This window comes from Lepisma saccharinum, chromosome 2 (genome assembly GCF_977018435.1).
Source record: "Lepisma saccharinum chromosome 2, izLepSacc3.1, whole genome shotgun sequence".
In the NCBI taxonomy this organism is placed as follows: domain Eukaryota; kingdom Metazoa; phylum Arthropoda; class Insecta; order Zygentoma; family Lepismatidae; genus Lepisma; species Lepisma saccharinum.
The window spans coordinates 125,748,604-125,774,936 of NC_139230.1; the positions used below are offsets into that span (position 1 = coordinate 125,748,604).

The 26,333-nt window shown below is 36.9% G+C and overlaps 1 protein-coding gene across 1 annotated transcript; it reads left to right on the top strand.

Moving 5' to 3' along the window:
* Positions 1 to 6,613: 6,613 nt before the first annotated feature.
* LOC145983630 (low molecular weight phosphotyrosine protein phosphatase-like) lies at positions 6,614 to 25,668 on the top strand. Its single transcript, XM_083116694.1, has 5 exons — positions 6,614 to 6,677; positions 9,177 to 9,364; positions 11,934 to 12,080; positions 13,967 to 14,078; positions 25,391 to 25,668. The coding sequence occupies exons 1-4, from the start codon at positions 6,614 to 6,616 to the stop codon at positions 14,072 to 14,074; spliced, it is 507 nt and encodes a 168-aa protein (XP_082972820.1). The 3' UTR covers positions 14,075 to 14,078; positions 25,391 to 25,668.
* Positions 25,669 to 26,333: the final 665 nt, after the last annotated feature.

Consider the following 26,333-nt stretch of genomic DNA (forward strand, 5'->3'; position numbering starts at 1 on the left):
TCATTATATGCTCTTGTTGCCGATCAATGAATCTATTTATATTAATCCATGCATGGCACCGCAAGGTGATTTTTTAAAAAGGGGAAATTGTGCTATGTTGTAAGTCATAAGAACACGTACGAAACGTTAAATTACTTCCCACAAAATGAATCAAAATAATAATTTCAATTATTTAATTTCACCATTTTTTTTTATTCCGGAAATTATTGGTAATGAAATCCTGTTTTGTATTTTTTCTTGCACTTTTTTCCTCCTACGATTAATCATGACGTTTAGATACAAAACAAATATGAACCACAGATAAGGATATATTATTTGAGTTAGGTTGTTTTATTTGTTTATCTTTAGATTTTTCATTTTTTGAGTTTCTTGAATATTTATTTTTACATTAAACATTTTAAAAGTACATTTTTAAAGTCAAAGAGTTAAAATACAATTTTTCAAAGTTAAAGTTTAAAAATACAATTTTCTAAAGTTAAAAGTTAAAAAACTAACTTTTTTGATAGTAGAACTCTTATGTACTACGGTAAATTAATTTTTTATTGTTAAAGTATTTATTTATAATTATAAATTATGCACAATTACATGTAACAACCTATTAGCAAGTTATTACCACAAGTAAATTAAAAAATAGTGGTACTTGCCTAAAGTAGCATTCAAAATATCAATAAAGTTAATCCTTGACAAATGCTGAATAAAAAACAAACGAACAAAAAATCTAAAAATAAACAAATAAAAGAAAACAACCTAACTCAGATAATTCAAGCAGCAAGCAGAAAGAGTAATCAATAATATCAACCATAGCACCGTTAATGAACTACATAGCTGAAACCTTAGAGAAACATGAAACTGGAAACACAATATATTTAGATCCCTCCAAAGCATAGGCTAGAGTAAAACATAGCTTGCTTATGGACAAACTTAACAACAAGAAATAAGAGGGACATCCAATCCCATTATCAGAACAGAATTCCAATTACTCAAAAAAGCTACATCATGCATAGTACATGAGAAGAGCAAATTAACATCATCCTGCACGACTGTTAAACACGCACTGACTTCCCTCTTCTTTCAGTTCAATGTCTTGGCAGCCACTACTATACTATCTAGTGGCGTCACATTACATTGCATGTGTCGGGGTGGGGTCTCCACTGTATATTTTAAAATTTCTTGCTTGACCCGCATTATCGTGGAAAAAATTATTGCCACGACTTTTGCTGTAAACCACGTGTATGTGTGTGTGTTTATATATATATATATATATATATATATATATATAATATATATATATATATATAACACGTATGCGTATGCGTATAATAAGTATATATAGACCAAGAGAACACCATGAAGACCAGGTTGGGATTTAATCCATTGTGAATAATCAATAACACAGGTCTGCATGCTTCAGGGGTTTAAGAAGTAATGGTGGTTTTTTAGTATGCTTTTCTAATGTTTATTTTTATTTTCTGATATGCGAGCCCTCAGGAAAAATTGGATAATTCTTGTAAATATTAAAATTACATTCATGCTTTTAGTGATATAATCGCAGGTAAAATCAAAGATCTTACGTCGAAGATTTTATCTTGCTCTGTACTCAGCCAAAAGGCATTTCGCACCGATCTAATACATTCTCCAATACATTTTAAAATGTTATTGAATGTTTCATGTCGATAATTTGATTAATGCACCAATTCTTGACGGTGAGACGATATTTTCTGCAACTACGTCTTCTCTCCTCTCGTCTCCAGTCCTTTCTGTTCTTCCCATCTCCATCTTCTTCTCTCCCCTCCTTCTCCTCTGCTTTTATATCATATCGCCTTCCCTACTTTTCTCGCATCTTTTCTCGCATCTTTTCTCGCATCTTTTCTCCATCCCACTCTTCTCCACTCCTCTTATCTCCTCTCCTGTTTTCGATTTCCGACTCCATTGCACTCTTCTCCTTTTCTTTTCGTTCTTCTCTTTCTCTCTCTTTTACTCTACTCTCCACTCCCATCTTCTTGTCTCCTTCTCTCCTCTCCTCCCCTAACTTCTCTTCTCCTCTTTTCTCATCTGTTTTTCCCCTCGTATCTCCTCTTGCTCCATTTTCCTCATCTCTCCTAGAATATTTTTCCTTTCTCATCATCACTTCTCCTATCCACTTCTGTCCTCTACTTTCTTCCCTCCTTTACTTTTCCTCTCCCCCTTCTCTCTTCTTCTCTCTTTTGTCACCTTTCGTTTCCTCTCACCCCTTTTGCTTTCTGCATTCTCATCAGCGATGAAATATTAGGAAACCTATTTCTTTTTATTTCAGAATGAATTTTGTCATTTGCGATATAATATTGATATTTTTATAATGTTGTACAATTAAACGTGTTTTTATTTCTTTCGCGTATTTCATATATATCTATTATGCATGTGGCAACCCTGAAGTTGAGTCTAACTCTACACGCAACCCACCAACGCCTTGTGTAAATTTGGTTGCCTAGTTTAAAATGTCGTTGTCGTAAAACTTTTGAGAGACACTGTACAACATGGTTGCTTGACCATTTTTAAGAAAGTTTTTTTGTGTGTGTGCTGTGAGCCTCATATGTTGCCAGTACAGAACCACTGTTATTTTATTATTATTATCACCGATTTGAAGATGGCGGGCATTTTTTATCATGGCGCGCGTCATTTTATCCATTCTTAAGCATCAGCGGCAACTTTTTTTCTCAGCTCTGGTAAGTCCTAGGACAATGAGACAAAATCTGTGATGTTATGCACATTATAGTCTACAATTATATTTGTGTGTAGTTTTCTAAATATTATTCCTTCATAGTATATTTTAAGGTCAAAATTGTGTATAATAATCTCTCAAAATGACATTTTCGGATATTTTTTTTATGGGGAAGGCAGTTTGTTTAACACTTGATTTTTGTTGTGCAAGTACCTGTGTACCAATATCGTGTGTCAACATTATTTTAAGCTTGAGACTTTAATCCTTTTTTTCTACAGGGTCATAAACATGCAATACTTTTTGTTAAAAAAATCCATGTTCAGGGTTAAATATCTCTGGTGGGAAGTTGTTTAAAATCTGAAATTTGTACACAATACAGTACTACATGATAAGTAGCTTCAGTAAAAATTTTGAGTTTGATATTCAGTTGGTTTAAGATATACAAAACTCGTGAAAAATTCAATATTTTGCATAAAATATGGTATTGCTAATTTCATATTTTATTAACATTTTGTGTTAAAATGTAATTTGTGTAATTTGGAATGTCAATCAACAATATTACAATCCTGAAAGGGATCTGCAATAAAGTATATATACGAGGGCGAGCTGAAAAATAAAGCTTCCTATCTTTTTATTTTATTTTTTTTGTTACCTTTGTAAACGCATTTTGGATTTTGAGCAACCATACATTGCACTTATAAGACTTTCTCGGTTCTCCATTGAAGGTTTCAAACTTCTATCGCCAGGGTGTGCTGAACTATAGCGAGGAAAATGGCAACATGTAACCATGCAATGTCGGTGTAGCCCCTGAAGTAGCGTGCCGTGATCGAGTTTCTAACCGCAGAAAATGTGCTACAAATTGACATTCATTTGAGACTGAAGGCATTTTATGTGGATGAATGCGTAGACATCACTACTGTGCGATTTTGGGCTTTCATGCTCGTAAAGAAAACCCCAGCTGAGGAACTCTCAGCGTATGGGAGAGAATGGAGTGGAAGGCCGCATACTGCAACTGATGGAGGTCATCGGAATCCTTCGATGACCTCCATCCACCGATTTTTATTTTTAATTATGTCGCATTCTGGGATAAATGCTTAAAGAACATTCTTGAGAGAGTGTGTGTCTCCACTGGGAGACGACATCGTAGTTGGATAAGTGGGAAAAGAAGCCAAATCAGTGATTACGATGCGATTAGAAGGAAGTCAAACCCGGCGGACTTGCCTTTAATAGTACACGGCTCATATTGACTCACACCTTAATTGGAAGCAATGATCAGCGACGTGCCGAAGGTGGAGTTTTGCCCAGTGACCCTAAATTGTAGGACGCCAGATCGTGAACATATCTATGACATGACCCCACTTACGAAATTCTTGGGCACACTATTGGTCACGTTCAAAACATATTCCATTTGAAAATATTCCGTCCACTTTTGAGAATTTCCTGACAGAGCCACTGTTCTATAGAAGCTACCTTGTTTTGTTAAAACAAGCGATCATCGTCTTCTAAAAACTATTCATGGACAACGAAACCAAGAATCTAAGTTATTGGATTCGATTTTCTTGAAATCTGTGTTTCTAACCCTTCTGAAACGAAAGCTGTCAGGAGATGTTGCCCCTCAGTAACCAGCAACACATTTTAAGACAAACTTATCAGAGCAGGGAATTTTATTTGTATTTGTATAATTGATTATTGTACGTCGCTATTCTACTTCGAAATATTATCAGGATGCTGTAGATGAACGGAGGATTAGCAAAAAATATGACGGAACACACGCAAAGAAACATGTCTTACAAGGAATTAGAACATAGTACATAGAACATCTGTCTTCGTAACACTGTATGATAATCACTTCGTCACGGATTCTGGCTGTGCTAGGAGCGAGAACATAGAACATATAGTTTAGAAAAGCAGACTCATTAGGTCGGTGCAAGCGTTAGTTTAAAGTAAAGTTGAGTGTTTGGAATGCGTTTGCTGGAAATAGAATAAATAGATGCTACTTATTTGGCTTTCTATGATCTTAAGAGCTGACAGCGTGCAAAATGAGCTGATTAAATTTCACAATAGCCACGTAATCCATCGTGCGCAACTGCGACGGAATGGGGTGGCTCGTTAGGTACGACATATCTTCAGGACTTTGAAGCAACACAACGTCACTATGAGTAGTTCTACAAAATGTGCGTTTCTACACTTTCGAAATCCAAATTCGTCCTTCTTTATGTGCACAAAGAAGATGTTATCTGTAGGTATGAAATGCCCTTAATTGAATATCGATTATTTGGGTTTGAAGATGTTTCAGCTGTTGGCTGTTTACACCTTTCAAACCATAAATGAACAAATCTTCTGGCCAAACACGTGCCCTACAGGTTGAGCAGAATAGTAGGAAAATATTGACTCAAATGATAATAGTGGAACTACTTATTCATTAAAATTAAACTAAATTTATAACGATTATATTTCTACCTGAATTTTGAAATTTTAATTAGGAATTCAACTTCACGCGTTAAACAAAATGATCAGAATAAATTATGAATTGATCAAATAGATAGAAGAACACACAGTTACAAACTTTATGGAGAATTCGAACGGAGGAAGATTGGATTCATAGCGAAGCTAACCGCTCACTTCCATTGGCAGCTTCCACAATATGGGTACAATTTGGTATCATTAATAAGAGCACACACACAGCTGAGTATACCCTGTCCCGGTTACCAATGAAGCAAGCGAACGAAAACAACTCTCTTGCGCAAGTAGTGACACGAGGCTGCTCCACCAATGAACAATGACAGGGAGAGGGAACGGTATTGCGTGAAGTTGGGGGGGGGGAGAGAAGGCTGACTGTAGTTATCATCCTTCCATCAGCGTGTACTGCTTCGTTCTGCCCACTCGATTTCCACTCTTCTCTTCCGCTATGGGTGTCCTTGCTCCAGAGATATATGGAACAGAGTATAGGCCCCTGTCATTCAATTTCACTTACTGGAATTTATGCAACAAGCAAGGCTTAAGGATACAACACTTTGCTTGAGCTCCTTGAGGTTGAGCCACACATTCAAACATGCAGGGGGCCTCCTCGATGGCGCAGTATTATCGTCGTCGCCTTGTAATCAAGGGGTCCCGGGTTCGATACCCGGTGGAGGCACATAGTGGTTCGGACCTCACTTTAAACTGTAGGTCCAGTCCCGATTAGCCTAACTGTGCATAAAGTGGACTTAAAACACCAACTCAAACATGCAGGGCCGGTTTCAGAAAGGAAGAAGTTTATTTTCGTGAGGTGTCTGAATCGAAAGCGAAAGACTACATTTTCGGAATCGCGAACCGGCCACGAACTATTTTTAGCGCTCCGCACATATTTTTTCAGGTGTATTGCAACTTGGAAATGAAAAAAATTACACGATTAATAACAAAGATAAATGCATGCAAAAATTGCACGTCCTCATCACTTCCTCCAAATTGAGATTACCTAAACTATCCAGGAATTCTCTGGAGCAAGCGAACTGAAACGAGTCTGGCCTACCTTCCTGAAAAATTACACAGGCCGGGATTCTGCAACCCTGGCGTCGTAGCAGGCTGTGCTAATCACTCAGCCACGTAGGCCGGCATTTTAATAGTCAAACACTTAATTGCTTTGTTAAGGCGCTTATTTAAGCCTAGCTACCGACACACCGGCATAATTACTAATCGGCGTAAAGACTTGAAACTCACGTCAGCAAGACGATAAGGTGCGATGTGTAACTTCTCATTCGTGACGTCACGTTGCTCACTTGTACTGAAGAGTAGTGGTCCCTTTCCTTTATTTCTGACCGACCAATCTCTTTATCCCAATGCAAGTATCACAGAGACGACTGAAGGATCTAGCACAGAGTTCTTGCGAACTGAATTACTGCAAAGTGTTTGCAGCTTCCCTGGAGAGCAGCGAGGATGACAGAATTTTCTCGCAGCAACGGATCCGTCAATCTCAAGCGCGTGCTGTTCGTCGGCACAGGTAAGTGCTGTGAGCCATCATGGAGCATTGATTCAATTTTTTATCGATGTTTGCATCACTTTAAGTTGTTTTTACCTTCAGATGTTAATCGGAACGATGAAGATAACATCCACGCGTTACTCAGGATTCGAACCTAGAGCCACAGACTTCGTAGCTCGATGCACTAACTTCCACATCGCACAGTGTGAATCGTGTAGGCTTAGCCTATTGGAAATTTGCACAAAGTAACACTTTCTAAAATAACCATAACAAACATATTTACCTACTCTTTAGGACGGCAAATTGTTACACAATTTTGGGGCCTCCCGGATGGCGCAGTGGTAGCGTCATCAAGGGGTCCCGGGTTCGATACCCGGTGGAGGCACATAGTGGTTCGGATTCCACTTTAAACTGTAGGTTCAGTCCCGGTTAGACTTTCTGTCCATAAGGTGGACTTAAAACAACAAATCAATCAACGTTACACAATTTCGTTGCTTTTTTCAATAACTTGGCAACATTAAAAGTTCCGTTGTGATGACTTTCTTTCGGAGGTTTATGAGGAAGCATTTTGCAACAAAATGACCATACAATTGGACTTTTCTCAAAAGGATAGTGTTCGAAAAAGTTTGGTGGCGTGTTTAGGGGTTGTTGGGGGTGTGTGGATAAATCACTGCTAAACACATTATCGAGTATAGTTTGAGGAAATGCCTGAACAAACGAACTTTGGCTTGTCTAGCAATTGATGTCTCCGACGTTAGTGAGACGATATCGTGTCATAAAAAAGTGTGGGTTACGATTATTGTTTCAGTGGTTCGAACCACACTTGAAACCGTAGGACCAGCCCCTGTTAGGTTAACGCAGAATAACTTTGTCAAAAGTCAGTCTCTGTAAAGTAGTTGGAATATTAAAATTAAAAGAATCTGTTTCTTGCCTAAAGCAAATGTACCGTTGACGCCCTTGTAATGTTTCATTTCTAAGAAAACGAAAATTGATTGATGGGTCCGTATGTATTAACAACTTACCGAGATGCAACTTTTATTTGGTGTATTGTGTTTTGTTTTTTTAAATTGTAAATTTTATAAAAGGTTAATAATCATTCATGCATGATTTAGAGAGAATTATCTATAATATCAAGATAGTTCTCTCATATTGCCTCTGTGACCGAGGGCGTTTAATAGTCGACTCATGATCTCACCATAAATGTCTCGTGTTCGAATCCAGACCTGGTCGTTTGCGTCTTTTTATAAGTATCCCTTCATCAATTTCGTCTTCGCGATCAGCCATGAGAGAAAGAACGACGCAGAATGAGAAAAATTCAAAATATGAATACAGAAAATTCTCTAGTTCTCTAGCGACTTCTTCTTTTCATTGAAAGTTTAAATGTGGAGATAACATATTTCAGATATTTCTTTCTTTATTAAATATACAGAACGATGAAATAATTTGGATTGTGTAACAGCGAGAAAGTGTTGGACTTTCAATATTAATTTCAGCACAAATTATATTAATTATTATAGAAGCCTGATTTCATTTAGAAGGTCCCACGGCTTCTTACCTAGTATCTAGAGCCCAGGTAAGAGGCCCTAGAACTTACACAACTTCTCATCAATGAGTGTCTGACGGGCGATGCTGGGAGTTGAAAGTGACCCAAAAGTAGTGCTTATCACCACACTCCGACTGTGGCCGAAATATACTAGTATTAGTACGTGGTAAAGTTCGATGCAAAAGTGAGCCTCTTCGATAGTGAAGTGTCAAACGCTGTCGACCGACAACCAAAAAGTCCTGGGTTTTATTCCCGATGGGGGACAAGTTAGCAATGATTCGCGTCCCGCTTAAATTCCAGACCGGTTCAGATTCCAGCCTATGTGACCATAAGGTGATCATAAAAAATAATTTTCACAAACTTTTTCAAACTTCACTTTGTAGAATGTTAACATCGTTTCTGCTACGGAATATCGGGTAAGGCGGACCAAAGCTCTCAGACTGCAAGAGAACAAAAACTACATGATTGTGGTTTAAGTCCACTTCATGCAAGATGGGCTAATCAGGACTGGACATGCAGTTTAAAGTGGGGTCCCTTAAAAAATAAAGGGTGTAAGGGATGTCCTTTCCAGAAGACACCCAAATGTCGACCTCACTTCCACGCAGTACACCCTGGACTGCATTTTGCAGACTAACGAGACTCTGGCATCTGGATCCATACAATCTTCTATGAGACTTGTGTTGTGTTCTGTCCTTATGCATTTGTGATTGTCTCTTCATTTATTTCATCTCATCATCATTCGTACTCATCTTCGCAACTAGCCAAAAGTGGCAGAAAAGACAAGTAAAACAAATCAATTCAATCAATCAATCAAACCCTCAGAAATAAACCACATGAAAAAATAGAATGACTCTTAAACCAGTAGTACCTTCAAACCTTGATGCAAATTAATTTGTTTGAATTCATGTTTTAACTAGCATTCGTGTTTAGTAGAATATAGCCGTATGTAATTTGTATGTGTTTTTGGTTGTTTTCAGGGTATTTAGGCCGTTCCCCAATTGCAGAAGCTGTTTTCAAGTATCTTCTGGAGAAGAAGGGTTTAGGTAATTGGTATGCAGAGAGAACAACTTTGGAAACCGTGTTCGATCCTCAGAATCCACCACACCCAAGAGCAGTTGAGGTAATGGATACACATGGATTGAAATATACTCCAACAGCTAATTTGGTAAGATAAAATTTACTCTTCACTTTCCACAATTTTACAACATGAACTTGTTATTTCCTTGATGCAAGACAAAACTTACAGGGTTGTGGCTGAAAAAAAATATTAGATACGCTCATTTTATTACTTGCGGAATGCTATGAAGTCAACTGACGAATTTTGATTTGTAGTAGAGGAAAACCGCAGTTTTCAATTATGAAAATGTTTCTTTCTATGTTCTATAATCCTTTTCTAACACAGTTGACAAATTTTCGTGTTTTTTAGCATAGCATTGGATTATGTATTGTGCAAGGAGAAGTAATAACATTTATTTTCAAATAAAAAACTACGGAAAAAATATGACCAAATGCAACCTATAATTTTATTTTCTTATATCTGAGGGACTATTTCATGCTTTAGCTCATTGGGACATAAACAACGAAAACAATATACTATGAAGATAGCCAGTTCATATTATTTTTTGAGGGTCTCTCCGATGTTGTAGTGGTAACGACGTCGCCTTGAAATCAAGGGTTCCGGGTTCGATTCCCGGTGAAGGAACATTGCACACTGGTTCGGAACCCACTTTTAACTGTAGGTCCAGTCCTGATTAGTCTATCTGTGCTGAAAGTGAACTTAAAACAATAACTCATTCAAAATATTCTAAAGAGGGTTTAGTTAATATTTGCATTCGACATACGGATGTCCCATTGATTTCTTGTTTTTGTCCCTTCACTTTTGGAACATACCGTGACTCAGGTAATATTTGGAGATACATGTTTCGCGTGCTACACGAGCTTTCAGGCATCCTATTAGTAATTAGTAACGTTTAATATGATAGTAGCTATATTTGGGAGGAGGGAGCAAATCTCGGCTTGTGCATAAGAAACTTCAAAGTTCAATTTTGTAAACAAAATAATATTTCTTTTTAAAATTTAGTCTCATTCTACTACATGATAAATAAAAATTGTTTTTTTTTCGACGATTGGCTTTTATGTACTGAAGAAAACGAGATGTTGTAATTTGTAACTCAAGTATACAAAGTTACCGAGATATATTATATTATTTTAAAAACCTCAATGGAATTAAAAATTTCCCGCCGAAAGCAAGCACAGCTTTTACATTAGAATATATTTTTTATCTAAAGGTATCAGCAGCATGCTCGGGATTCTTCCCCACAAGAATGGAGTACATATCAGGAAATATGCAGGTATCGTTTTAGACCCTCATGCCCTGTCGTTGTTTACGTGGGGGTCTGAAGGTTTCAACAAAACAATAGTTAGAGTTCTCACGTTTTATCTTTCGTTTCTTCTTCTTCTTGGGGCGTCCCCGATGGCTCAGTGGTAGCGTCGCCACCTTGTAATCAAGGGGTCCCGGGTTCGATACCCGGTGGAGGCACATAGTGACTCAGATCACACTTTAAACTGTAGGTCCAGTCCCGATTAACCTTAAAATACTCAATCAATCTTCTTCTTCAAATTCGTAAATGAAAATGAGATTTTTTCAACCATAGACTTATAGATTACTCTGTACTGAAGAAAACAGTATCGCTAGCATTCGCAGTTTCCGTGATATTAAATTTTATTGAGAACCTTGCAGAATTTTAAGTTTCCTTTCTAAAAAAAAGCACAGCGCTTACATAAGAAAATATTTCTTCTCTCCAAAGTATCAGGAACACATGGACGTGCAAATTATTACCACGAGAATGGAACACATGTAGGGAAATACGAAGGTACTGCTTTGAAACCTCACGTTCTTGCGTTGCCTACATGGTGACCCGATGGAGTTCAAATTTTGCAAAAGAAACCCTATTTACTATTCTTCTTATACTACTTATATTTGTCAAATTTTTTTTTCGACGAAAGGCTTGTATTGTAGACAGCACTGAAAAAAATAGTTATAATTTGTTACTCTAGATTTTTAAGTTACCGAGATATTAATTTTTATTTAAAACCTTGCACAATTTTAAACTTCCCTCTACATTCAGGCCTTGTTTCGTAAAACGGGCCTCGGCGTTTAAGAGTTAATGTAAAAAAGAAAATAGCCCTATTAGAGTGTACTGCATAAGATAAAGATAAAGTAGAAAAAGAACATCCAAATTTAGCCAATGTAAGTTATCTGCACTAACTGAACGTATCAAATATATAAATATGAATTAACCAAGTAGTATCATAATCGAACTAAAACTCCACACACTAAACTCCAGTAAAGAAAACAAAACATAAACATGCTTAATACTCGAAACCAAATAGAACATTACATAATCGTTTTTAATGTAACATGACAAACTCAAACAGTCTAATCTAATTGAAACAACTGTAATGGAAGGAAACTGAGGGTACCTATCTTGAATAATTCTATTGATTAATTGATTATTTTTTGTGTTTTAAGTCCACTTTTTTCACAGTAAGGCTAATCGGGACTGGACCTACAGTTTAAAGTGGTATCCGAACCACTATGTGCCACCACTAGGTATCGAACGCGGGAAATAATTCTATTCTCATAGCTGTAAGAATGTTGAAGTGAAACTTTTTAAATATAATATGATATTTATGTAAAGATCGTACTGCAATCTTGTGTGTTAATATTTCAGTTCGAGAGTAAGAAGTACTTTGAATACGATTTCATGCTCTGCTCCTTTGAAAGTATTGTAGCACAACTGAAGGTTTGGAAACCCAAGGATGCCAAAGTGGAAATATTCAAGTTGGACAGTTTTGATCCTAATCCAGAACCTTTTGGGGTAAGTACAAGTCATTAGCATATATGTATTTTCAAATCGCATAAGATACGTATATACCAATACATTTTCAAAAGTATGATAACTGCTTTTGACTATAGTTTGAATGTTCAAAGAAGATTGCAATTGCAATCTAAATTGGAAGTGAGAAAGAGTTTCTCTAGGTAGTGACTACAAATTTCAGAGCAATGCAATTCCAATCTTCCATTAAAAACATGACATTTACAACTCTATCGATTGTGTTTTTTGCTTATATCCTAATGAACAGTTCACAACTCTCTAGAAGTATCCTAATTTCTGGATCAACAATGACAGTGATCTAAAGCAACTATAGTGGATTATTTTTAAACCGAATTCCAAGGGAACACTAAAAAAGTTCGAATTATCCAAAATTAGAATTAACAGAAACATCACATCATTAAAGATGATTTCAATGGGAATAATTGTCTACTCTAATCACTAAGTAATTCAAATAATCCAGGTTCGAATTAATAAGGAATGCTCTGTATTGGCATTATCTCCGGCTCTTATCTACATCCACAACGTGGGACGAAAGGAAGAATGCATGACTTTGAGTATATGGACAAGCATTTGAACTAAATTTTACTCATTGTTTATTATTTTGTACACATTTGTGTCTTATAAACATGATATACAACCCTTTCTTCTTGCAAAACGGAGCCGTCGCCTAATGTCTTGTAACAAAAGGTACACACATTATGAGTTAATTGTAAAATTATAACGTTTGTTCTGTACTTAAAAGAATAAATAATTAGTATGAAATTAGAACATTAAAACCAGTTTCTCTTATAAGTCGATCAAGATTCAAGAGAAGTCTATAGCTTATCTGTTCCTAAATTGTATACGTTTTAAAAACCTCTTAAAACTATCTTGAAATGTATTACCTGGGGTTGGCTTAGATTCAGACAGACAGATCAATCAATGGATTGAATATTCCATTATACATAAACTTAGCATTCCTTCAGTTCACGAAATTCTATTAGTGTAGTTTTTGAATTTTCCGAGGGCGTTAAGAGGGCTACTTTCGATCTCGCCACCGAAATTCCCGGGTTCGAGTCTCAGCCTGGACATGGCTGTTCTTTGTGAGGGTCCGTTCACCAATTTCATATTGCCATCACTCATCTTCATCGTCGCTATTAGCGAAACGTTACCGGAGAGTAACGTTAAATAACGAAATACAAATATAAATTTTCTAATGAACTGCGAAATATATTTAGAGTATAAAAGTAAAGAAAAATATGCACATGAAGTGCATAAACTAGGTAGGCGTAATGTAGGTTTTCAATAATTAAGGCAAAAAGACTATATTATTGTTATAGAATAAGAGATAATAAAGTGTTTACCTGTATATCAATGCTCATAAATGGAAACTTTGCAGCTATTTGATGGTAAGAAACTAGAAATGCACGTTAATTTTATTCTCACAGAAAATTATTTTTTTACGAAAATCACGGTACTTAATTACAGCTGTAAATTATAATAGTATTACTAATATCTTTACTAAGATTTTGATTACATCACTTTATTTCTCGATTCTGATTACATAGTACGTACAAGTTCGTAATCATTATAGAAACAAGATTGGTATCAACATTATAATTAGTGCATTCCATACTGCTCACCATCAATCTTTTAAGAAATATTTATTTGACCTAGAAATAATATGTTTTAAATAATAAACATTAACGTGAGTTTCTTAATATAAATCAGATGTGATTAATTTATGACGCTCCCCTCCCCTCCCGATATTCAAACACAGCCCTGGAAAACTTAACACGTCATTCTTTGGATAAGCACATGTATTTGATTATTTAAAATTTTCATTACAGTATATCGTAGGTAATTGTTCGTAATCTGTCTCTTTATAGGACGATGGATATTCTGGATACGAGATTTGGTACAAGATATGCCTTAGAAGCTGTGAAGCATTTTTGGAGAAATACAACAGTAATGGATTACCTCAAGCTACAGAGTAAACAAGTAAGTAACCCATAGATTCTTGCTAGGTTTTATATTTGGGGGGATAGTTTTTGCAAGTTTCATTTCAGTAGATAATATTGAAATTTTTACTGCCAGATATATTTTCATTCTTACGTAATTTTTCCTTTCTTATTGGGTTGGGATGTAAAAAATCCTCGAGATTTCCATGGGAGGGACTGAAAAGATTGACAAAGTTCCTTTCACTGCAAATCAATTCAATTTTTGTGTTAACTGCTTTGAAGTATGTCTTCCCACACTTAAATGTGGACAATTGGGAGTGACAGAATGATTTAAATACATTTCTCTGTTTTACCAAGAGCTTCTCTCAGGTTAAAGTACAGTATTGTAGCACAACTGTTTATCGTATCATATTATAATTAATACTCATAATTATTAATCACTCTTTGAACATTTTCCAAAGTTCTCGCTGAGACTAACGACGAGACTAATGTTAGCTATCGAGAGCTTAAATATTCTCTAGAAGTCACCTGGTGGATCACCAGAGATACGTTTCAGTTAATCGTCTCCTGGAAAGCTTCTACACTATTTTACTTTGTTCCTATTCTCTGGATGTTGGAGGGATGAAACGCTGTAGAACTTGCTTAGAGCACGGCACTTAATTAAAATAGGTTTGAGTGTTTCATTTATTTTCACTTCATTTATTACGAGTAGGAATTCGGTGTGGTTGAAATAAATTACGAGTGCTACATGTTGGAGTAGAAAAGAGAGATGGAGGAGGAGATCATACTCAAAGTGCACACAGGACCCAAAATATGTCAATTGCCACAAGTATGTTGACTCCAGTAACATATCAAAGTGAATAACCTGCCAATGATGCAACTTTGTTGCAGCAACATACGCACAGAAATGCAAAAAATGGGACTTTATCACATGTTATTCCGTGTGATGCACTGAAAATCAGTGGAGAAACCACAAGGGGGCAGGGTGCATTGCCGCCCCTAACCTTGTACGGAAATCAATTCTAAGTGGGAACAAGGTGGGGTGGGGGACAAACATTGAAGTAAAAGAAGCGAAACTAGCAGAATCTTAGAGTATCAGGACAAAAGGATACTCAAGATGGAATTAGTTTTCACGTTTTTCTTGTATTTCTTTTCATATGGCCAAGGGCACCTGTAGGGGAGGGGTCACAGAGGGTAAATTGTTCCCCTCGATTTCAAATTTTACACAAATTAAAATACATTTCGTAAAATATTCTTGATCGCTTCGCTCGCAGCCTTAGCTAAGGGACGTCGGGAGTAGGGATGGCCAAACGGATGCGGATCCGAAAAATCCGGATCCAAATGTTCCGGATCCGATAGTTTTCTTATCTCAATCCCATTATAATAACAGGTGCGGCAGTGAAACGGGCGATTTGGCAACCCTGGAAATAGTAAGTTACGTAAGGAATCTGAAAACGGAAGTGGTGCCATCTGGACAACAAACCTTTACCATTGACACTGATATCGGTGTTCAGTCGAGATGACGTCGTGGACCGGCGAACAACACGCTTTTGCGGTGAAGGCGTTTTACAAAAAGGCTGCGCGGCCACGTAGCTGTTTGCCATTGGCAAAGGTTTGTTGTCCAGATGGCACCACTCCCGTTTTCTGATTCCTTACGTAACTTACTATTTCCAGGGTTGCCAAATCGCCCGTTTCACTGTTATTACCACACCTTAAAAGGTATTATGATCTTCGATTACAAAGAATTTTTTCATTAGTTAGTCCTACAAGTTTTTTTTCAAGTGTTGTTCCTAAAATACTTTGCTACGCATCGGCTAACACACTCGTGCACAAAAATAATCTTAATTGTTTAACATAAAATGTCAGAGGTGATTTTGTAAATGCCATTGAAACGAATATGTATTCATTCGAATGTATTGGAAATGGAAAAACACATAAATGTGAGACATTCAATTCCAGGATGAAACCTTTAACACATTTAACAAGATAGAAATGTTATACAAAAATTATACAATTGTTCTAGTTACAGTTTTAAAAATTCAAATAAAACATTATAATATATGCAGTTATATAATTACAAAGTGTAAGACTAACAAGGGAGGTTATCTAAGTGTCCCCCTCCGATTTCCATGAAACTTGGCAGGTGTATAGAGGGACCCAAAGGAAGAAATACCTGTTTTTTTGTTTGTGCTAAAAAAAACTGTTCTAAGGGGCAACCCCCCTCAAATGTTAAGATGAGGATAAATTGAAGTGAGGATCTGACCCCTGTGTCCCCCTCCGATTTCCATTAAACTTGGCAGGTGTATAGAGGAACCCTATGCCCCCTGTTTCTTCCTATGCCATATTTACGTGGTTTCGGGGTCAGATCTCCACTTCAATTTCTCCACATCTTGACATTTGAGCGGGGGGGGGGTGGGTTGCCCCCTAACACCGTTTTTTAGCTGAAACACAAAAACATGTTGGGCCCCTCTATACACCTGCCAAATTTAATTTAAATCGGAGTGGGACACAGGGGTCAGATCCCTGCGTCAATTTGTCTTCATCTTACCCAACTCTGAATAAGGCGTTCTCCTACAACGTACCTAGAGTTTGATTACCGGTGCGCCAGTGTGAGGTTGCATCTTGCATCCTATCGAAATTTTGGCGAAAGTAAAAATCACAAACAGAAACCAAAAGCAAATTATAAATATTTTTTAAATAAAATGTCCAGCTGTCTCACTTTGAAAACTTTTATACATAAAAATTTCACGAAAAATGCAGGCTCAACTGATGAAAACGAATGTTGTGAAGGCCAGGGGGAATCACATTGAGGAAAACAGAATTAATTAACATAATGATGAGCAATTTGTCTATTCCTAGATTGCATACTTACACATTGTAGAAATTTTAACTAGCATTTGGTCAGTGTTGGTGAACAGTTCCTAAAGTCTTCAACAATAATTTAAATTTCTACAAGTTCCCATATTTTTACATATATTAGCTTTCAGCACATTTTTTGCATATTTTAGTTATATATTTTTTCCATCTTTTAGTATAAGTACACTACATTTATCACCCCTATTTAGCCACTGAACACGTCCGGTTGGCACATGTGTGGTGACAATTGGACTCAACAGTGGCCATTATATTATTTTGGACACGTGCTTAACCACTCAAATAGAAAGAATAACACTGCACAAGCTCGATGAGTGAAGTCTGTCGCTTGGAAGCAACCGTTTGCGGAAGTTATTACAATCTTTGAGTGTAGATACTTCCTAAATTAATATCGATGTCCTTTACAGCTGCTGAGGTGTACGAAGTAAAAAAAATATGTACATAAGTGTACAAGGGCAAAGTGATATCTCTCCTGTATGACGCTGTAACCTTGAAGCGGGAGCAGAAAAAGGAGCGACTTGTGAAACTTATCACAGAGGCTGCTTCACCCTGTATAAATATACAGGGTGATTGGATATATATATATATATATATATATATATATATATATATATATATATAAATATATATATGAATGGCTTATTGCAGAAAGGGACCTGAGTCACATTTTTGAGGTATCGGAGTTAATTATTTCATCTCCACTGTGTCTAGCAGCATACTGCATGGGGGTGCATTGAGGGTTGCAAAATTAACTATTCATTATGTTGAATATTTGAGCCAACAACGGCACATTTCTTTCTTACACTATTAATATTATACGATTTTTCATTGTTTTTCTCAGAATTGTGCAAAAGTGACTCAGGTCCCTTTCTGCAATAAGCCATTCATATATAGGTAAAATTTCAGTAACCACCTAACTTCTCTAATTCCCTTATTTTCTTATTTTTCACATTGATACTAACGTATTCTGCATTCCTAAGGATTCTTGAAGGTGGCATTTCGTTTTTTCCACGCAAATAATCTCAATTTCAGACATATCGAGTATTTTTTTTTGTTCGCTTTCGCTTGCGTTACACGCAATATGGAGGAGAAATCATGACTAGCGTTGTCGATGACCAGTGGTTATGCAGTGTTGCAACCTCCTTCATCGAAAAATACCTACTTTCGTGTTACTGATTTTCTATATTTTTCCAGGTTCAAAAACCCCACGAACTATGCACAGATTTCCCCACGAACCATTCACGGATAGTCCCATGAACCATTCATAAATAGCCCCACGAACCATTTCCGGTAAGGTTAGGTTAGGTAGGATCACGTATAGGTTGCAATAGTTAAAAATTGGTTTCGAAAAAAATATGCGTAGCCCCACACGCCATTCTCGCATAGCCTCACGAACCATTGACACATAGCCCCACAAACCATTTGCGGAAACGTACCTTCTTCAGTTACAAACACACGTGTTTGGAAACTCTGACCGGGATTACGTCATCACACACAGGCTACATCCACCTGGAAGTAAATTGATGCCAGACCTTTCGTGCATCGGTCACACATTTATATCGAAAAATAGATGATTTACCGGCAAAATTCAATGAACCATGCGAGAAAACACTTCCCCGAACTTCCACAATTATAAATAAACTGCATTCGGTAAGTAATTTCTCCTGTAAAATTGAAGAAATACGTTTTGCGGATACGAAAATTTTACCCTCATGTGGGATGGCCAAATGGATCCGGATCCGAAAAATACGGTTCCGTTTGGATCCGGATCCGGATCCGAAAATTCCAGATTTGCGGATCCGGATCCGATAGTTCCGGATCCGAAAAATTTTTGGATCCGGATTTCGGATCCGCTAGGATCAGGATCTGGCCATCCCTAGTCGGGAGTCGGCCCTGGGAGCCCAACGTTCTAAATTTTTTTAAAAAATGTAAAAGCGAATGCCATGGCGCCACGTGAAATTATTTTTAAATCAATATTGTTTTCAGTTTGCAGAAACTTGGATCTAAAATTTTCTCGCGAGCAAAGCAAGCAACATGAGTATTTTCTGCAATGAATTGTAAATTACCAGATAGAGAAGTAAGACCAACTATGTAGTACCTCACACTGTTGCTGTCTTAAATGTATAAACAATTGTTTGGAGGAAAAGGTTGTTATGAGGCGGACGAATTACTCAATTAACTGTGTCAATTGATGAACCAAAATACATCAAATTTAATTTGATGCGTTTCGAGTTCTGTGTGTGTTGAGTTGGTGTTTTAAGTCCACTTTATGCACAGTAAGACTAATCGGGACTGCACTTACAGTTTAAAGTGGGATCCGAACGACTTGTACCTCCACCGGGTATCGAACCCGAAACCACTTGATTACAAGGCTACGACACTACCACTGCGCCATCGGGGAGGCCCAGAGTTCTGTGTGTGGTAGGAGATTTATTTATTACATATTACTACTAAATACTGTATAGCTAATTTAAGTTCCCTGTTTTTACTATAATAATATATGAACATGTCTGAGGAAAGTGGTTCCATAGTGAGTAGTTGTACATAATTCAGTTGGGAACGTGACTCTCGTTAATGTTGTAAGTAAGTTTCAACAGAAGGAAATTGTGAAAGCAGCTTACAGTAAATTTTAAAGTAACCGGAACTTTAACTCAATAATGGTTATGAAAAACTAAATATGCTGACCAAGGCAGTAATTTATTTTATTAAAAACATAAACTAAACGTAACGTTTCAACCTTCTAGCAAGGTCTTCTTCAGACTCTGTATCAAGTACAAAAGTAACAAGATACAAAAACGGGGCATTATATATACACAAACATTACTCCCTCCAGACTATTTAGAAAGTTGTTTGGAACTTTCTAGCAGGTGACTTTCACTTTCCAAATTTACTTTCACCTAAAAGGCTAAACACAATTACTTCCATATAGAATGTGGTTGGACTTTTAATCTCACGCTCTTTTCCCTTCATTTTTCTTCCTTCTCCTCTCCTCTTTCTCTCTTGTCCTTTCCACTCTTTCTAACATCTTCATCCATTCTTTGTTTAACTTCAATCCCCCATTCCAGTTCATTGTGTCTTCTTCACCTTTCTTCTCTATTTCCTTGGCTTCCTTCCATTTTCTCACTAGCATTCTCTTCTCCCTTCCTATCTGCTTAGCCTCATCCCACTCTATGTCATGTCCTGTTTCTCTCGTGTGTTTAAATATTGCATTTCTTTCTCTCTTAAGTCGTACATCATCCCTATGTTGTTTCAACCTGTCTTTCAGCCTCTTTTTCGTTTCTCCTATGTACACACTCTGACATTCTTTACATTTCACTTCGAAGATAATCCCTTCCTCTTCCTCTTCTCTGTTTTCCTTTTTCTTGTTTGCATTCCTCGCTATTCCTAAGATGCTTCTCCCTCCCTTCCTGTAAGTTTTAATTCCCGCTTTCTTAAGCACTTTGCATATCTTTTCTGTGGTCTTCCCCATACTCCTTATTCCAAACCTTCTCTCTTTTTCTTTCTCTTCCTCTTTTTCTTTCTCTTCCTCTTCCAATTCTTCCCTGCCCGTTTTCTTCCTTCTTCTGTTTATGTCCAGTCTATCCTGCTTCTCATAGCCATTCTTTTCCAGCTGTTTCCATAGGCTATTTATTTTGCCTTCTTTTTCACATTCTTTCATGCATATTTTCTTGATTCTGTCCTCCATATTCTTTATAAAATTTATTTTTGTCACCTCACTTACATCACTTCTTTTATGGCAGAATACCCCTGCTGCACACTTCTTCTGATGCCAAGCGGTTTCAATTTCTTGTCCTCTCTTCCTTTTCATCAATATATCTAGAAAGCTTAACTTGTCTTCTTCTTCTATTTCAAGTTCCAATAATATCCCTCTTTCTTCATCCTGTATTTCTTTGGCAAATATATCAAGCTGCCTCTTCGTTCCCTTCCATATGCCAAAACAATCGTCCACATATCTGCAAAACAGAATTATTTTGTCACCTCCTTTTTCTATCACTTTCTTTTCCCATTCATTCATAACCAATTCAGCCAATGCTGGGCTTAGACTGGAACCTATATTTAGTCCTTCACTCATTAACATTATTTTATCTCCCATTATACTGTAACCGTTATTCCAAATGGTTTCCAGCGCCTTCACTACCCTTTCACTATCCCATTATCCTATAATTTCTTGTCCCATTCTCTTTTTAATAATGTCCAAAACGTGTCCCCTCTTGATATCCATATCCATATTCATATCCATATCCAAGTTTGAAGACCTAAAAGAAAATGGATATGAGGAGATTTGTGAAAAAGGAGAAGAACAAACTATAAAAGAAAGAATCCTAAAAGACTGTAGGAGGAGAGGATTCAAGAAATGCATAAAGGAGACAGGAAGACTACCAAGTTTGAAAGGCTTTCCAAAGATACACAAAGAGGAGATAAAGTTAAGCCCAGTAATGAACTGCAGAAACAATATTTTGGAACCCTTAGAAAAGAAATTAAAGAAAGTTATTGACGTGTTAGTAACACAGCAAGAAAGCAGAGCAGTTGAGAACAGTGAACAAGTAGTAGACCTCATAAAAGGACTTAAGTTAAATGAGATGAAGACGACAATGTTTAGCTTAGACGTGAAAAGTATGTTGCCGAGCATCAAGAGGGGACACGTTTTGGACATTATTAAAAAGAGAATGGGACAAGAAATTATAGGATAATGGGATAGTGAAAGGGTAGTGAAGGCGCTGGAAACCATTTGGAATAACGGTTACAGTATAATGGGAGATAAAATAATGTTAATGAGTGAAGGACTAAATATAGGTTCCAGTCTAAGCCCAGCATTGGCTGAATTGGTTATGAATGAATGGGAAAAGAAAGTGATAGAAAAAGGAGGTGACAAAATAATTCTGTTTTGCAGATATGTGGACGATTGTTTTGGCATATGGAAGGGAACGAAGAGGCAGCTTGATATATTTGCCAAAGAAATACAGGATGAAGAAAGAGGGATATTATTGGAACTTGAAATAGAAGAAGAAGACAAGTTAAGCTTTCTAGATATATTGATGAAAAGGAAGAGAGGACAAGAAATTGAAACCGCTTGGCATCAGAAGAAGTGTGCAGCAGGGGTATTCTGCCATAAAAGAAGTGATGTAAGTGAGGTGACAAAAATAAATTTTATAAAGAATATGGAGGACAGAATCAAGAAAATATGCATGAAAGAATGTGAAAAAGAAGGCAAAATAAATAGCCTATGGAAACAGCTGGAAAAGAATGGCTATGAGAAGCAGGATAGACTGGACATAAACAGAAGAAGGAAGAAAACGGGCAGGGAAGAATTGGAAGAGGAAGAGAAAGAAAAAGAGGAAGAGAAAGAAAAAGAGAGAAGGTTTGGAATAAGGAGTATGGGGAAGACCACAGAAAAGATATGCAAAGTGCTTAAGAAAGCGGGAATTAAAACTTACAGGAAGGGAGGGAGAAGCATCTTAGGAATAGCGAGGAATGCAAACAAGAAAAAGGAAAACAGAGAAGAGGAAGAGGAAGGGATTATCTACGAAGTGAAATGTAAAGAATGTCAGAGTGTGTACATAGGAGAAACGAAAAAGAGGCTGAAAGACAGGTTGAAACAACATAGGGATGATGTACGACTTAAGAGAGAAAGAAATGCAATATTTAAACACACGAGAGAAACAGGATATGACATAGAGTGGGATGAGGCTAAGCAGATAGGAAGGGAGAAGAGAATGCTAGTGAGAAAATGGAAGGAAGCCAAGGAAATAGAGAAGAAAGGTGAAGAAGACACAATGAACTGGAATGGGGGATTGAAGTTAAACAAAGAATGGAAGAAGATGTTAGAAAGAGTGGAAAGGACAAGAGAGAAAGAGGAGAGGAGAAGGAAGAAAAATGAAGGGAAAAGAGCGTGAGATTAAAAGTCCAACCACATTCTATAGGGGCTATCCGCCGGAAGGAAGTGCCTTCGCGCGGACGCCATACTTGTAGCACAACAACTTCCGTTTCGAAGGCTCACAACATGCCGCTAAAGGGAGCTGAGATTGTGTCATGTATGAAAGGAACGAATGAGTGTGTACAAGGGGGATGTAAACTACGATCACGGCTAAATAATCTTTCACGGATCTCTCTTCATCCATTTCCTCGAGATCTAGGCGCCAAATTATTGCATTCAAGCTGTCAGGCGTGAAAATTGGAAGACCATTAGCAGGAGTAGACTGCGCAGTAATGACAGCGGATGTGCAAAAACCCAAAAAGTCGGGACCTAAAAAAAAAAAAAAAAAAAAAAAAAAAAATCCTGTTCCGATCCAGACTTCGGAAAAAATGATAGTTTAAAAGTAGTTTATTCCCTACAATTTTTTGTACTAAATGTCCGAAATTTATTGAAATTAGCAGTTTTTATTCCAGAAATGCAAAATAAATCATCACCCGAGGGTAAAATTTTGTGTATAATTAACATTTTTTTTAGTATCGGGTAATGTTGAATATTTTCCGCTCCTATAATCTCCCAATTTAGTCGGGAAATAACATTATTTTTCCCTTTTTGAACGTCAGGACTTTAAAAATACCCCGTCCTGTTTCCTTCCCTACCAAAAATTTTGCGTCCCGCACCTCTTGCATTCCGTTAAAGGTAGAAGAGAAATCATTCAAATCTCGATTTTCTCTGATTTAGTGATATGACCAAAAATATTACTTTTCCTTTCAAAAGATGATTGGTCATGGCCAGATAGGTTACACGTTAAGTTCTTGAAGTACACACGAACTGTGTAATAATTTTTGTGTAAGCAGATTTTTTTTGTGTGTGTAACCAGAGGAAATAAATTTTTGTGCAACCAGAGGAAATATTTTTTTTTTTGTGTAGCCAGAAAATTAAGTGCGGGTACTATTATTAATTTTCGTCTTTTGCAATGGAAATCTTTTCAACATTGATAGATAGAGTGCCTCCCCGATGGCGCAGTGGTAGCTTCGTCGCCTTGTAATCAAGTGGTTCCGGGTTCGATTCCCGCTGGAGGCATATATTGGTTCGGATCCCAATTTAAACTGTAGGTCCAGTCCCGATTAGCCTTACTGTGCACAAAGTGGACTTAAAACACCAACTCAATCAATCAAATCAACATTGATGGAGAGGAGGTCCTAGGTTTGAACACCATGGTGAGGCAACGGTGTGTCATTGTGTTTGTCCCATCATTAATTTTTCCAGTTTATTATTCATCTTCATCGTCATGTTTAACACAAATAGCAGAACATTGACTTAAAATAACAATGAGCGTTTTGTATTTCTGCGTTCAAACGAGAACGAAACCAGCAAGTGTGCATTATCGCATCCCTCTGACTCGTCCTTACTGAAGAAGGAAGAAAAGAAACTCCTTTTTCCGTTTCTTATATGTTCGTACATCTCGTACTTTTTCAATTAAAACATAAATGTATGCATTTAAGCGCTCTCGCTCTGTAGGAAAAATTACTTTCTATTTAATATGTAGGCTACAAATATCGCCAATGAAACGACGATCAGCAAATGGATCTCATCTTGGAATAATGCCGTATTACTTCCTAGTTGCTTATCCAATTGATATGCAAAGGCCTCTACTTTGCCCTGATATATCTTATTCTCCTCGTCGTCAAGTGCTTTTATATGATCCATTTCATCCGGTATACAAAACGAGAAGAAATGCCACAAGTACGCACTTGAATTACCCGGCCGCCGTGAACCGGAAGTTGTTGTGCTACAGTTCGACAATCGATTGTGCCGTTCGATATGTTTTTGTTTACTCGTGGATAGCCCCTATATGGAAGTAATTGTGTTTAGAATTTTAGGTGAAAGTAAATTTGGAAAGTGAAAGTCACCTGCTAGAAAGTTCCAAACAACTTTCTAAATAGTCTGGAGGGAGTAATGTTTGTGTATATATAATGCCCGTTTTTGTATCTTGTTACTTTTGTACTTGATACAGAGTCTGAAGAAGACCTTGCTAGAAGGTTGAAACGTTACGTTTAGTTTATGTTTTTAATAAAATAAATTACTGCCTTGGTCAGCATATTTAGTTTTTCATAATCATGGAAACAAGGCTTAATGGTGTTATAATTATCAATAATGGTGCCTGTAAAAGAGTAAATTTTGACCAAACATAATGATTCCCTTCAGAATGTTAATCATGGATTATACAATACGCAGCATGCCATACCACCATATCGTCTATGTTTATATATCTGCTGCTCCATTTCAAATTAAAAGTCTTAAGTTTACTTCATAATTAAATGACCATTTTCTACTTTCACCCTCGAAAATCTACTTATTGTTAGCCACCATATTGTGCTTTCCCTATATTTTGTGGCTTTTTTCTGCTTCTATAGCCGCAATACCAGCAATGATCCAACTACTTGAAATTTGTTGACTTCTGGCAGCCTGATATTGAGAGAAATTTAATATAAATATTGATGTTTCAACCTGCATGGAAGTTATAATTTAACTCAACCTAAAAAGATTTTTCTGTATATTTTCAGGTTCGATGAAAACTCAACTGCAACTGCTGTTACTCTTAGAATGTATTTTGTGTATTGATTGCCACAAACGCCTGTCAACTTGTGTGATTATTTCATGGCAAGGTGTTAAATGTATATTTAATTAGCCAACACTACTTTATTTCGCAATAAGCGAATAGGATCATTCCATTTCAAATTGACCAATTTCAGAAACATCCAGCTCATAGTTTTGGATTTGGATGAAATTTGGCATGATGGTTCAATCATATGTGAAAGGCTTGTATTTTAAATATTAGGTTCCTCCGAGGAACAGTTCTAGAGTTGTAGCATGTGGAAAAAGGTGGTGCGCATCAGAAAATGGGACCCAAATCTGAGAAATGAGCCTCAGAGCTAACTTCGGCACTAAATAACTTCGGAACTATAGATCATAGCCTAGTGATATTTACACAACAAACAAACCTCCAACCAATGAAAATGTAAATTGCATCAGAATACCCTCAGCTTGTTTACGTTAGCAAAAATTACCTCAAAATATGTCTCAAAAAGCCTTACATGTAAAAAAAAATGCATAATTTTTGTGCCTGCTATTACAACTGTAATACACAAGGAAGGCGGCTTTAGTTTTCTAGTAACCCTGATGTGAGGTCAGTATGCACACATTATGTTGTCTCCATATATGTATATCACTCAGTCCATATTATATGTTTCTGAATATGCAAGAAATTGAAAAATCGCCGGAAAATGGTGGATTTTTGAAATGGTGTAGCACAAGAGAGACAAGTGATATCCATCCAGATTGCATTCATAATCAGACCTTCCTCTAATGTGTGTCAAAATTTCAACTTGTTATTGCAAGGCACTAGTGCACAGTAAATGTAGACCCTTAAACGCAAATCGCGTATTCAGCGGGAAGTTTAAAATTGCGCAAGGTTTGAAATAAAGCTTTATATCACCGTAACTACGA